At 44.8% G+C, this 14,474-nt stretch overlaps 1 protein-coding gene across 1 annotated transcript in view; it reads left to right on the top strand.

Annotated features, from left to right (window-relative positions):
* Positions 1-14,474, top strand: part of mast2 (microtubule associated serine/threonine kinase 2) — a 142,069-nt gene that overhangs the window by 29,038 nt on the left and 98,557 nt on the right. The window contains 2 exon segments of the mRNA XM_031876024.1: positions 1,983-2,133; positions 2,610-2,806. Of these exon segments, the coding sequence (XP_031731884.1) occupies positions 1,983-2,133; positions 2,610-2,806 (348 nt within the window).

The raw sequence follows: 14,474 nt of genomic DNA, 5'->3' as shown, positions 1-14,474 counted from the left end.
CACACACACACACACACACACACACACACACACACACACACACACACTGTAGTTGTAGATAGACAGTTGTAGATAGAGATATATTTTGAAGTTGTGCAGTGGATGCCGTTGGCAAAAGTCAGATTGACTGTCGGTGTGTGCGCGGTGACACACACACACACACGCGGACCCTGACCTCCTGACCTCTTAGCTGTCTTCTATCTCTATGTATATAAATTTCAGTCCTTAAAGAAGCTCGATCCACACCTTGCCTCCAATCACACGCTCCCTCAGCAGACCACTGTCTGTCTGCCCCCTGCTGTTTGGATGAAGTACTGCAGCAGACTCTCTGGCTTTGACAATGAACTTGAGTGGAGTCAGCATGCTGCAGCGACTCGGTTGTAGCGACTGAAGCTGTCAATCAACGGCGATGCATTAACACACACACGCGTCAGTGTCATGTTGAAATGAGACGACAGTGGGGCCAATGTGGCGCTGAGTGAAAGCCTGTTGTTAATAAACATTGCATCCTCTGGACGCTGAGACCCAAATTGGATCCAGATGTGTGGCTTTCTGGGCCTTTGGACATTGTAAACTGAGGTATCTATCCTTTTCATAATAACTCAAGCAGGACTTATGGCCGTCTGGCAAAATTTGATTTTTACATGATTTTTGTATCATTGTAATAAACTGATTGTCAAGTATTTCATTTGCTGTCTTTTGTGACCGACTCGTACAGCAATCAGCTGGTTGGGCTGACCTCAACACCTGTTGTAGTGCTAAAAGTTTCCAACTTTGGTTCCCAGCGCTACGTGCGACGTAAAGCAACGCGTGTCCATTAGTTTCATATATGAATGAGATGCCAAAGTATGTTAATGTGGCCTGTTGCAGATAATATACTCCAGCACGAGTTAATGGAGTGTGTGTGTGTGGTTCAGGTTTCGTTGGTGAAGAGTAACGGAAGCTTTCACTAAAGCTCTGTCACACGTGCAGCCGTCTGGGAGCTCTGTGTGTGTGTGTGTGTGTGTGTGTGTGTGTGTGTGTGTGTGTGTGTTGGCGTGGGCCGTCCAGATGTTGCTGGAAAAGTCTCGTCAAGAGCTCGTCCACCGGCAAGAGAGAGGAGGGTTATGAGCCCAGGCAGGCCTTGTTTCCATGGCAACAGCGGATGTTTCCAAAATCGTTTTAACCGCAGTATCACACACAGACGTTCAGAGTGTGTGTGTGTGTGTGTGTTGGCGTTGGCTGCACTGCATTTTCTCTGGAGCGTCTCTTAGGAAAGCTTTGGGGACGTGGAGAAAGTCCAGAGGAACTTTCCCTTTATGGCGCTGACGAACTGAGTTATAAGTCAGACTCTCCGCTCTGTACCTGAAAGTGTCGGTTAATGACAGAGAGTCGGCTTCACCGCGCCCGTGCTCCTGTTACACACTGAGAGAAACAGGTGTGTTAGTGTGTGATAGGGAGATGTGGTCGTGTTTCATGACGTTTTGGACCCCACACTGTCTAACTGCAGGTCCTGCATTTCTTTATTCTCTACTTGAAACCACATTTAGGATGTATAGTACATTGACTTTCAGAGTGAAATATAGAAAAATGTGAGCAACAAGTAGAAAAAACTAGAAAAATTGGACCATAGCGATGAGGTCTTTAGTGTTTTATTCCAATTGAAGTGATTTTTTTATTTTATCTGGTAGTGTTGGACACAGATATCTGGGTGTAGCCGATTAAAGGAACATTATCAGTTTGGTGACCTCTCCAAAGAATTTATTTCTATATATTTTAAAACCAGTAAATAATTAACCGACCTTGATGAAAAATGATGTACAAAGTAAAACTCATCAGTTCACCTGCACGACACCTCTGACCTTCTGCAACCTGTTCCACAGTTGTTGGTACCGATCATTGGTGTGCAGTATGGAGACTCAAAATATGAGCTGACATCGAGTATCAAAGTCTAAAGAGTCTTCTTCTCCTTTCTTTTCTCTCCATTCTCTCCATCTCTCCAGAGGGAGTTTGTGGTTCCACCTCCTCTCCTCTTCAGGAAGCTGAGCAACCCCGACCTGTCGCCCGCGGCCACCGCCGCTACCAAATCCAAACTGCACCGACAGCTGAGCCAGGACGAAAGCTGGACCCGACGCAGCAGCCTGGCCATGACCGGTAACACACACACACACACACACACAGTCTCCACACACACGGGGCCGATGTTACCTGAGGTCATACCTTGATCCCTGATCTCTTGCGCTCTTAATCCGGCACCAATCCGCCACGTCCGTAAACGGTCGTGAAGTGAATATTCTAGCCCGGATTAACTGCCAAACAGAGGCCATGTGACAGTACGAGTCGGATGTGAATCAGCAGCTCAGACATGTGTGGCCGGGTGTATTTTAGGTTTTCACAAAGACCGGTTTGTTCTTTGGGTTTTCTTTTGGGTTTAGGAAATTGACAGCTGCATTGGGAATGATTAATGCGAGCTGTGATTGAACTTGAGCCAGCTTGATTCTCATCCAGTCATTCAGGGTGGAGACCGACAATATGCCGATGAATCACCAAACCGTAGTGAGAAGCAGACGGGGGACTCCAGTCCAGTGTGTCCCCCAGTGTAACCGAGTCATTCCCTTTTCGCCTCACAGGTAAGCAGCTGCTGCCTCTGTCCAGCAGTCTGCACGCCGGAGTGAGCCAGCTGGCCTGGCAGGGGCCACCGGGAGGTTGTGGAGGGCCCGGGGCCACGGGGGGAATGTCCGCAGGAGGAGGAGGAGGAGAGGGGAACAACCTGGTCCGCATGAGGAGCCAAACCTTGGGGCAGTCTGCTCCGTCTCTCACCGGACTGGTCAGTGCACTAACGCAACACACACACACACACAGACACACACAGACCGCAAAAGTCCTGCTCACCATAACAAGTTATTTACCGTTTTTTCCATGATGTACATTTTAGCCTCTAAAACTTTAACGGACACAAACGGGCTTCGAACCGACCCTGTTGGGTCTTCACCAGGGAAATAGCTGACATGACAAAATTTGCAAAAATGATTGCATCATGGGTGCCACCTTACCACTGAAACTTGTTTGCATGATTTATTTGACAAAAATCTGTCTTAAATTTGCTCTTTATCCTGCAAAACAATACATAAACATGAAGTGCGGTCAGGTTGTCTGATATCTGCAGACTCACATATGGAACCCCGTCTGTTGGACTGGAACCCTGCCAGCTGAATGCAGGGAGGCAGACACAGGATGACTCAGGGTTTTTAACACACACACACACACACACACTGAGGCACTTAACATCCACAGGCTTGTTTGCTCAGTGCTGAGAGGAAGAACTGGAGCAGAAATGCCAGTGTGTGTGTATGTGTAAACTTCTCTATTTGTGCGTGCATTCGCTGGCTGTAATGGGTCAAGATACAGCACAGTGGCTGCTGTAGTCTAGATGTCTGCAGTGTGTGTGTGTGTGTGTGTGCGTGTGCGCGTGAGCGTGCGCGCAAGCTCTTCTCTGACCCCTGCTGGTTGTAGAGGGGATTACTAGAGGAGCAGCTGTAAAATGTAACATGTCCAGTCACACTGGCACTGAACTCAACATATATTTATTAAAGCTCCATATGCATTCCTTAGTTGTGAGGTTCTTCCCGTCGTCCTTTGAAAAGGTGTTTACAGAGCTGTTTGTGTTTTAATATGCACAGTCTGTGGCTGTGTGGGAGTTCAGCTAATAAATATATAATGTAAAAAAAAATATCATGTCAGATGTTGGTCACAGTGGGAACTCCTTTAATTACTGATAACATTAAAAACAGCTTTTCAGTTTACACAGACATGAGGTGAGTGAATCGAGCAAATTCCTCACATTTGAAAGACTGATTAGGGATTTTATTCCCTAAATGACTTCATTTATCAAAGTAGTCTCCCCGCCTACTGTTATACATGACTAGTCATTTACAGAAAGAAGAAAATCTGTGGAGATACATGAACTGATCAAACTGCTTTTTCTTTTTAAATGTTTAAATGGTATAATAATAATAATAATGTAGAGTGCGACTCGCGTGCCAGTTGGTGGCAATTCTGAGTAGCCTGTGGTTTCCTGAGAACGCCCAAACATGACATCCCCAGCTGAGACATGTCGTATGCTTTCAGCCTGTAAACACGCGGCAAAACAAGAGGGCTGTGGCCTGATGGAGATCAATAAACATACACATATAAAACTCCCTCTCTGCTACACTCAAAACCAAACAAACGAAAAACACATTAAAATAGCGAAACTAGCAAACTTGTGTTCAGTTTCCTGTTTTGTTTGTTAAGGTGCAGAAGAATCTGGTGCAATCACCCTCTGTGATATGGCATCATCTTACATAATACATAAACATGTAGTACAAAAATACTAATAAGACATATGGCTATAAATCACATTTAAATGGCTGAAGGAATGATTTCTAGAGGATCAGGTTGGGATGAGAAGTTAAACAATGACGTGACTCCACACTGTGAACCTGGTTTACACACAAACTGCCGTGGGAAGAACCACCAGCAGATGGCATCAGTGTCTAATCACCAGTAGCTCTCATAAAGTCTTGTGTGCCATACATTAAGCCACCTGTGTGCACTGTGTGTGTGTGCACTGTGTGTGTGTGCACTGTGTGTGTGTGCACTGTGTGTGTGTGCACTGTGTGTGTGTGCACTGTGTGCGTGTGCACTGTGTGCGTGCGCACTGTGTGTGTATGATGAGGACAAATTGTGACTTCTGATACTATGCCGGTGATGAAAAGCCTCTGTGGACCACCGTCTGTGGTGAGAGTGAAGGTGGACAAAGATCTAAAATCAAAATGTAGGATTTCATCTCCGCCGCCAGCGGGAAATCGTGATCCGCAGAGTTATTCTCGTGGAGTAAATAATCCCCGGCCATTCTATTTCTCAAGGGCAAGTTTGTGAATGTTTTCCTTTTCCTCGCTCCACACCTCGGCTCTCTGTCTCTGTTTCTCAGCAAACAGCAGTTCATGCACATCGTACTTCAGTGCGGTGTTGCTCGTCGGGGTCACGGCTGTCAGAGTTTTTATATTACCGGCCTTAAAGCCCCATCTCACGCTTTGAATTGACTTACTTTAGCATTTCAGAAGACCACCTGAGCCCCTCTGGCTCATCTTTTTTTTTTTCTTCTTCTCTGCTGCTTCTCTTCTTACCGTCTGTGTCATATCTTATGAAATACTCTACTGTTTTATATTTTGTGCAGGATGATTTTCATAGGATCTGTATTTTCCTCTTCCACTTTTTGCTTGTATTGTCGTGATTGTTACATGTTGATGGTGTTGGTTAGATGGTGTGGAGTAAAACCAGCTGTCCTATTTCAGATCAATGTCCTCTTGATGAGGCACACCTGTACAATCTACTCCAATGCAACAGCTTGACACCGAGGCCGTGTTGGTATAGAAGCATCTGCCTTCAACTATCTATATGATATCGAATAAACAGTGAATCCTGATACGTCACCTGGCCCTTGTTGACATGACTTCACTTTAATCGCTTTACTGCGGCTGCAGGAAGAGGATTAGTGCTCCACGATGTGCCCCCCCCCCCCCTCCGTGTTTGCGTGGATTAAAAAGTGTGCGTTGCCACCCGGGATGTTAACGGGCAGAGTGTTTGTGCTGTTTGCACCTGTGTTGCTAGTGTGTCCCTGTGTTTTTGTGTGTTATTGAGTGAAATGAATGGAGCTCACGGAGTGTGTGTGTATGTGTATGTGTGTGTGTGTGTGTGTGTGTGATGGGTAAAGCATTTGCGGAGGTCCAGATGGTGTTTACCTCTTGGCTAATGGACGAGGGTCCGTCGCTCCTGTTTCTCCTCTCTCTGACACGCTTTAAGACTAACAACCAAGTGTTGCCAGGTAACCTGTGTGTGTGTGTGTGTGTGTGCGTGTGCGTGCGTGTGCGTGCGTGCGTGTGTGTGTGTGTGTGTGCGCGCAGCATTTGAAAAGGAAAGAAGAATTAACCTTCTATTTTGTCCAGTGTCTTTGAGAGCTCGCTTCTCTTTCTTTCACTGAGCAGCTTCATTCACTGTGGAGGTGGAACTTTGCAATAACACACACACACAAACACACACGATCAGATTAGAATATTATTAGCATTTGTTTTGGAGGGGAACAAAAAAAAGAAAATAAATGAAAGACTCCGCTGGAAGGAGGATACAGGGCTGAAGATGAAAGAGGAGTGCTGCTGTATTGTTGCAGCCCGTGCTCAGGCACATCATTAGATGCAGTGAGACTCTGCTGGGAGGCAGACACTCTCACACACACACACACACACACACACACACACACACACACACACACACACACACACAAGGAGATCACAACCAGATGAATACAAAAACAAATAAACCTGTTGACCCTCTTGTCATTCACCAGTTGCTTTAAACCACGGGTTGGCAACCTCTTTGATATGAAGTGCCATTTTTATACTTAAATATACATGAGAACATGTTGAATAATTACCGAGTGTCCTCCGCCGCTACTGACGGAGACAATAACGGAGGTGGATGGTTTAACGGCTCGTTGATTACTCCTGTAGTTTGGACATCCCAGCTGATCTGGAACCCAATCCGACCAAGACCGTTGACAGGGAGATACAATTCTATACCGTCATCCAACACTTCACCTCAATTTGGACTTTTAATGGTGTATTTGTCTTTTTTTAGCACAAAAAGTAAAAATCATCTATTTTTGTTTTTGTCCGTTGGTGTTCTCACAGGATTTTAATGTTTGTGCAGCAATAGGACTCTAAATGTTGTCTCAATGTTGAGTTTGTACACCATTATCTTTACTGTTAAAAGAAGAAGGTTGGGAGTTTGAAGAGTCCACACTTTGGTAGTATCAAAAAAAGACAACGCCCCCAGAGACACTTGGACCAACGGGCTGAAAGCAACACGTACTCATCCAGTCTTAATTCCTCATTTCCAACAAAATACTGTTATTCACTTGAAGTTCGCACAACATTTTCACTGAAACGTGACTGTGGTGCTTGCAGGTGCGCCACAGATGCACACAGCAGCTACTCTTGCTTACGTTTAAAGAGCCAATCATGTGAAGTCTGCAGAGCTAACGCAGCTCTGCACTTTTGTTCAGTCGAGAGCAGAAAGAGGCCAAATGAAGCCAGCAAACACTTGTGTGTGTCTCTGAATGCACTGTTGTTGCTTGTGAAAAGCAGCGCAGAGTAGAAGTGCATCAGGAGCAGCCACTGTGGTGATGACTCATGCTGAAGGTTGGGCTCTCTCAGAGGAGACGGGCAACAGAAGAAGCACAGGGTGTGTGTGTGTGTGTGTGTGTGTGTGTGTGTGTGTGTGTGTGTGTGTTGTGAGTAGCTTATCTTCTCCTTGCATATATTCATGATGTCTGTCCTGCTTATTTTCACATTCACTTGACACACGCACACACACACATTGACACACACCTCTTTATCTTGCTGCAGGCTGTCAGTTGTCCTTGTCATCAGCATGATTCATAGCTAAAGGAGGAAACTGTGTTCCTGTACTATTCTTACCGCAGGACACGCACATGCCCGTCTCCTTTCAATGCACAGACACACACACAGTATGTATAGAGAAATACACACACGTTTACTTTACATTCTTGAGACAACAAAGATGGCACCTACTGAGGGCTGTTTGTTCTTTAAAAATTGTCACTTCCACTGTTGAATTTTCTTTTCTTTTCTGTGTGAACCGTGAGTGAAGCACAGAGCTTATAAGAAGTTCTCTAGTACGGCATGCACACATGCCTTTATACTGTATGCATTGACCTGTAAGACAGAGACTCGTATGGATGAGACATTCCATGCATTCCTCTGTCTTATATAATCCGATATTAGCATGTCCTGCCGCTAAGCTTTCTATCTTCCTTTACGTTCTCTTTTGCCGTCTTCTTCATTTCGATGTATCTCTGTGTCGTTGCTGCCATTCGTTCCCTTTCTGACTCCTTTCTGTCGTCTTCTCCCCGCCTTCACTCCGCTCTTTCTCCGTCCTGTATCTCTGCTTTCATCTCTTGATCCTCTTTAAGTTGAGGAGGAGAGAGCTTAAGCTGAAGAGGAGTCGCCGGATGTGTCGGTGGAAGAAAGCAGCGAGCCCGCTCGAGTATCTGGGGCCCAGGTGAGAGACGAGTCTGCTCAGCTGGGTTCCACAGGACTGCACTGTCCCCGTTTGAACTTGGACTCCTCGGCACAAAGGAGAGAGAGAGAACTATATTTTAGTAATGAACCACTTCACTGCAGATGGTGGCCGCCTCAGAAAACTCAACAGTATTTTTCCCCATTGGCTGAGAAAGGTCTGGACCACTCAGTGAGTTTTTAGTGGTGTATACGAGTCAGGAGACGTCATGTTACAGTATCATCACTTCATGTTATCTTTTAGGATCTCAACATATATACATTACATAACATTACATTGCATATACACAACATATTATCATGTTGGTGCCAGTGCTGCTTTTCACTTCTAAACCCAGATGAATCCTGACCACTCAGGGGATTGAACCGACGACGTTCAGGTCACCAATGCCCACTTCATATCAGTCAATATCTTCGTTGGCTTTATTAAGCATTTTTCTGTACATTCTCTTTGACCCAGATGTCGAGCAAACATCGGACTTCTGCCTACTCGGGAAAGTTTGAAAGTGCAATAAGTTTTAGTTTTAGTTGCAGTTGTTTCTCAGACTCAGCAACGAGGTAACAACGATACCATCGCTGGCATATAAAGTGGAATCTGCCTGCTCCTGAATGCGAGCAGGTTTTTTTTTTTTGTTTTGTTTGTCAAACGTGAAGGGCAGAGAGGAAGCCGGCGGGGGTTACGGCTCTGACTTCCACTTCGTACATCTCACACCTCAGCAGACAAGAGATTGGACAAGTCCAGCGGTGCATCCCGAGATGAGATGGAAAATGTTATGCAGAGGGAGGGATGGAGGGGAAAAGAGCAAGGCCGTGATGGACACAATGAATAAATCACGCCAGAGTGTAATAACAAAACTCACTCAGGGGGTAGAGGAGGGTAAATAGATGGATGGAATTAGAGACGGAGGTGAAGTGAACAACTCTGGCTGGCTTCGCCTGCTGTCTGCCCTGTCAGAGGACGGAGAAGTCAAATTCTCCGATGAATGAATCGCAAACAAACGCATTCTTTTTAGACTGTTAAGAAGTTTACACAAGTCTACTTTACTTGTACTTTGTGCCTTTTCTTTAAAATACTATAATGGCCTGAATATAAGGTGACTTTTGTACATCCAAATAAATACATAGATACATAGACTGAATTGTTATTTATAGTAACAAATCATCCACAGGTATTTTTTACTGCAGCAAATCATTGGTCAAATCTTACACAGGGATTAGGATTCCAGTATAAAATGTATATAGTGGACAAATATAGCATAATAGATCCAGCTATTTGAGTCAGTATCAGCCCGATATCAGGATCAGCTCTATTCTTACCATGAAACACTAGGGAACGTTAATGCCACATTTGCGTGGCTTGTCCAAACATGTTTACAAGTTATTCTTCTGTCTCTCAAGTAAAGACATTTGAAAAAGTCACACAAGCCGTCAAAGACCTGTGTGAGTTGAACTGGGCTTCCTGAACACTTCGGGCTGATTAAATCCAGAAGAGACACGATAAACAAACTTAAGGAAACTCGCTAGCTCAGCGACATGAAGGCTACGAACGACCCATAATGCAGCATGTTATCTTATCAGGCAGTCTTTGTGTGTCAGGCCCAGGGACCCATACTTCCTCTTCATAAAACCTCCCCACTTTTTCCTAATGTAATAGAGACGAAAATAATAGAATCAACAAGAAGACATAAATAAATGCAGTACTTCCTGTAATGAGAGCTATGTCTGATTGAGGCTGTGTAGTGAACCTCAGTACTTTTTTGGGGGGGGGGGAATGTCAAGCACTCCAAGCTCAAGGTCTGTAATATTGTTAACTGATTATTGGATCAGACAGGTCATGATTTGAGGAATAAAAGGGCAGAGAGAAAAACAACTTGGGTTTCGGCCTGATGAATAAAGAAGCCGCTGGGACCAGACGCCAGTACCAACAGGTCTGCTGGAGCGCTTTACTGCAAAGCGCTTTCACTCTGAAACTTTGGTCAGTGCTGCAACTCACAAAGTCGGATCAGCTTACAAAAGTCCCATTTTCTCTTTTTATGATCCTACCGCTAATGTGCTCCTTAATTACAAGACTTAAATAGGCTAATACATAATTGGAGCGCGCGACTGGTCTTTCATAATAAAAGCGCTTCACACGCTACAGCGGGAGGTTCGGACGGGATTGATTTCATAACAAATACTTCCATTTTGCCGAGTGTGCCGTTAACTGTGCCGCTCCTGGGCTCCGTCTGCTGCTCCGCTCTCCTCGTTTGTCATCGCCACGGCCTTTTATAATTTTTTCCCTCACGGTGACAGACTTTAATTGGGTGAAAACGCGGGCAGTGCATTCAACAGTGCAACCAGTCAGTCGCCGCCGAAAGTGTAATTACCAAACCGGCCCTCCTCTGCACCTCTAACGGCGTATCTTCATCAAGTCGCTTTCGCTCTTCCATATGTGTTCCTTTTTCTCCATCGCTCACGCTGCTCTTTCTGGCCTCATGTGCTAACCGTTTCCTTATTCTCACACTTTCACCCCCTGCCTTATTAGCAGCGAGGGCTTTTAGCCTCCCAGCCAAGCATGGAAAAGTAGACGGATACACCGAAGTGTTTTTTTCCTGTAAATCTGTGTCTGTCCATGAACATTTTAACCCGACTCCATTTCCCGCCGTGCAGATGTTCCCCTACTTTGCAGCTAATGGGGGAAAGTCAAATGGGTTGTTCGTTTTCTCCCCTTTTCTTTTCCGTTGGACTATATTCGGCTAATTGCCTCCTGCCTGCACATGACAATCATCCACAGCAACACACTCCAGAATTAGCTTTACTGGTTCATTTGCTTCCACTTGATTTTTGACTATATTGAGTTAATTACCTGCCAGTACACACACACACACACACACACACACACGCAGAGTCCCCTCCTGTGGTGAGATCCAGCATGACTGACTGCAGACAGCAATTAGGGACAGACCATGAAAAATGAAGTGTCTGCATGCGATCAGTGCACATTTGGAATGCACAGAGGAAAAACAAAGCACAACATCAGCCGAGGCTGCAGGCAACTCATTTCTCTGGAATAATTAGCCGGCATAAAGAGGTCGTCTTCTCTGTCGGTTTTTTCGTAGACGACAGACGAGACTTGCTTCAAGTGGAAATTAGAACAGGAACCCTTATTCCTTTTGTTCTGCCCTTCTGCCCCTTGAAGACTGCCGACATGCATTTAAATGAGAATAAATGTGGGAGGGGTGTGTTCATAGCCATCAGTAGTTTGTCAAATATTACAATCAAAAGGCCAGACAAACTAATAGTGGCAGGTCTGCACATGTGAATACAGATTATCGTTGTGGTAGCCATTAACATACACACATCTAAGCAACTTACCAGTGGGGGCGGGGCTTGAAGGACAGACTGAATGTGCGTACAAAATGAGATACAATTATTTTAGAAGGTGCACATTAGGGCTAAGCAATACGGTTGAAGTTGTTATCACAACTATGTATGTTTCCTGATATTCTTGATGTCACACTCAAAACAGTGAACTTTACACCAAACAAGCGTGTTGTTTTCAGGCTACATTCTAACATTGTTATGTACTGTACATTAAAAGTACAGCAGAGGTTGACTGGAATTCAGTCATTCATTTTACGAAGATTTTCGATAGCGTTGGTGCCGGAGGATAAATCAGAGGATCACCAAAACCGCTACAGATTCAGCTCACTCTGAACCATAACTCTTGGCTACCACCAAACCCAGGATTTTCCAACTGGTCCGGCTGAAACTGATACAAACACACACCGTGCCCGGGTTTAGCCTCGTCATTGGCCGTTCAAGTCAAACTGGCCCCTCCTCCTTCTGTCTCTCTCTGTTGTCCAAGATGTTGCACAGCGGTCACTGTTACCCTTCACTCTGAACTGCAAAGATCGTGATCTCACACACACACACACACACACACACACACACACACATGCCCACGCATATGCTTTGCCGGAGCTCAGTGTCCTTGTCCCTTTGGCAACCGCCGTGTGTTCAGCGATGCTGTGGATGCGGGTCGTCTCCCTGTGAGACGTCTCGCTCACCTCTCTCTCTCTCTCTCTCTCTCTCTCTCTCTTCCTGTTTCTGCTCGCGTTCGATGCCTCTCTGAGAGATCGATGGCTTCATTGAGCCTCGGGTGCTTGTTTTGATTAACTTTGGAAGTGTGTTTGTGTTGAGAAAGACGAGCTTTAGTTTTACCCTGAACAATCTGTGTGTGTGTGTGTGTGTGAGAGTTCGGCGAGGGGGAGATCTGGGAGTAATGCAGGCTTTATTTATTCCCACACAGCAGATAAAAGCGGAGTGGAGATAAAATGTGGCTCCGCTCTCTGGATCCCCACAGGCCTCTGCTTTGGTCTCGCCACTGTTTACTCCAACAGAGTACTCTGTTAAAGGAGAGCGAGCACAGATGTATCAAACCCATTTTTCCCAATGTTCACACAAACAAACTTCTGAGAGCCCAGAAGGTCTATGTGGATGTGATTAAGGGCTGCATTCAGCTTCAGGCAGTTTCCCCCTCTTATCCGGAATATTTAACAGCATGCACAAGTTTGTTTTATCCATTCATTTTCGGGATGTGGCGGGTTCCTTTCCCACATGGAGCATAGCAGCCATTGTTGCTTTGGTTCCCATACTACAAAGAGTATGATGGAAACCTGTGTGTGTGTGTGGCACGTCATGATCCAGCATCGCATGGGGTGGTCTTTATATTCCTAATTGAGCATTTGCTTCAGAAAATAGTGAAACATGTCATCTTTAGAGGTCTTGTTTAGTCCAAACAGTCCAGAACCCCAAAATATGTATTTCCAATAATGTAAAGCAGTAGTAAAGTAGCGAATCTCCAAATTTGAGATATATGAATATACTGTATGAGTTAAATAATTTATCACTCATCAAACTATTGTCATTGGCAATGGACACATCCATTAATTGACCAATTCATTTCAGCTGTTTATTGATGTGCTCTCAGTGGAGGCTTTGGCTGTATCCGCTGGCTAAGTAGGCTAACGAAATATTTTACAACTGTTGTTGTAGTCACATAGTTTATTGACCTACATATCACAACTGAAATGTACTACTGTATGAAGTAACGTCGTGTCATCATATACAAACATACATATTACAATTCTGTCAACACATTGATACAACATGTCAGGGACAATGTAAATGCAGGTCTCCAGACTAACTTTCTTAGCATGTTAGCACGGTCAGCATGTTTGGTTCAGATGCTAAAGTCATTCCTCAAAACGTAATGTCTGCATTCCTCCTCTTCCCGTCTGCCTCCACTTCTTTCTCTCCGTCCACATCTTTCTGTTTTCTTTCCCTTTCCAGGTAATTGAATCTCAGAATGAGCACAAGCGAAAAACTGCAGGACACACTGTTTCCACACACACGCAGAAACACACACACACACACACACGCAGACACACACGCACCGGCACTTACGTACAGAGGACACACTTCTTATTGATCTCACACAAATCCCGTCCTTCAATCCAAACTTAGTCAGACAGCTCTCAGTGGTTAGTGTTTTATTTATTGGACTGTTTAGGACACACACACACACACACACACACACACACACACACACACTTATCTCTGCCGTTCTTTGATAAGCAGACCACTGTGAGTGAGCCAATGATTGACAGGTGGACTGATTGCGTGCAGGGATTGATTAGTGAGGTGGAACTTCTTCCTGTCAATCAGAACAGGAAGTGGAACATGTCTGTTGCAATTATAGGGGATTTCATTGGCGTGTGTGTGTGTGTGTGTGTGTGCGTGTGTGTGTGTGTGCGCCCAGTATTTTGCAGGTTTTTTACAGCCCAATAAATAAAAGTGTGACCTGAGTTAATTGGAAATGAAAGGCTTGACTTGAGATGAGATCCACCATGGTGTGTGTGCGTGTGTGTGTGTGTGTGTGTTCCTCCATCCTTGTGAGAACTAGTCGGAGTTTAATCTGTGTATTTTAAGTAAAGGAATCGTAAGTGTCATTCATACCAGACCAACGATTTACAGTGAACCCTTCAATCACAGCAATACATGCAGATGAAGTTACATGTTGGCCTAATGCAATACCTACACGCATGAACAGATTTGTTTTTCAGTGTTGCTTACAAGTGATATGAGATAACTTGTCATCTTCACTAGTTTGTAGTATGAACAGGTCCAGACCTTTCTCCACAGGGGGAGGAATAAGCAATGAGCTGCATTGAATTGCTAGAATCACTAAAATCAAAAAGTTAAAAGTAAATAAAACATAAAGATAATATTCTGTCTGGTTGTCCCAGTCATTTTCCTGCATGAGGCCGTGTGTGTGTGTGTGTGTGTGTGTGTGTGTGTGTGTGTGTGTGTGTG

The sequence above is a fragment of the Anarrhichthys ocellatus genome, unplaced genomic scaffold (assembly GCF_004355925.1).
Source record: "Anarrhichthys ocellatus isolate YVR2014 unplaced genomic scaffold, GSC_Weel_1.0 scaffold102, whole genome shotgun sequence".
Lineage (NCBI taxonomy): Eukaryota > Metazoa > Chordata > Actinopteri > Perciformes > Anarhichadidae > Anarrhichthys > Anarrhichthys ocellatus.
Note: the sequence above shows the minus strand (reverse complement) of the source record. Positions and strands in the feature narration are given on the sequence as shown.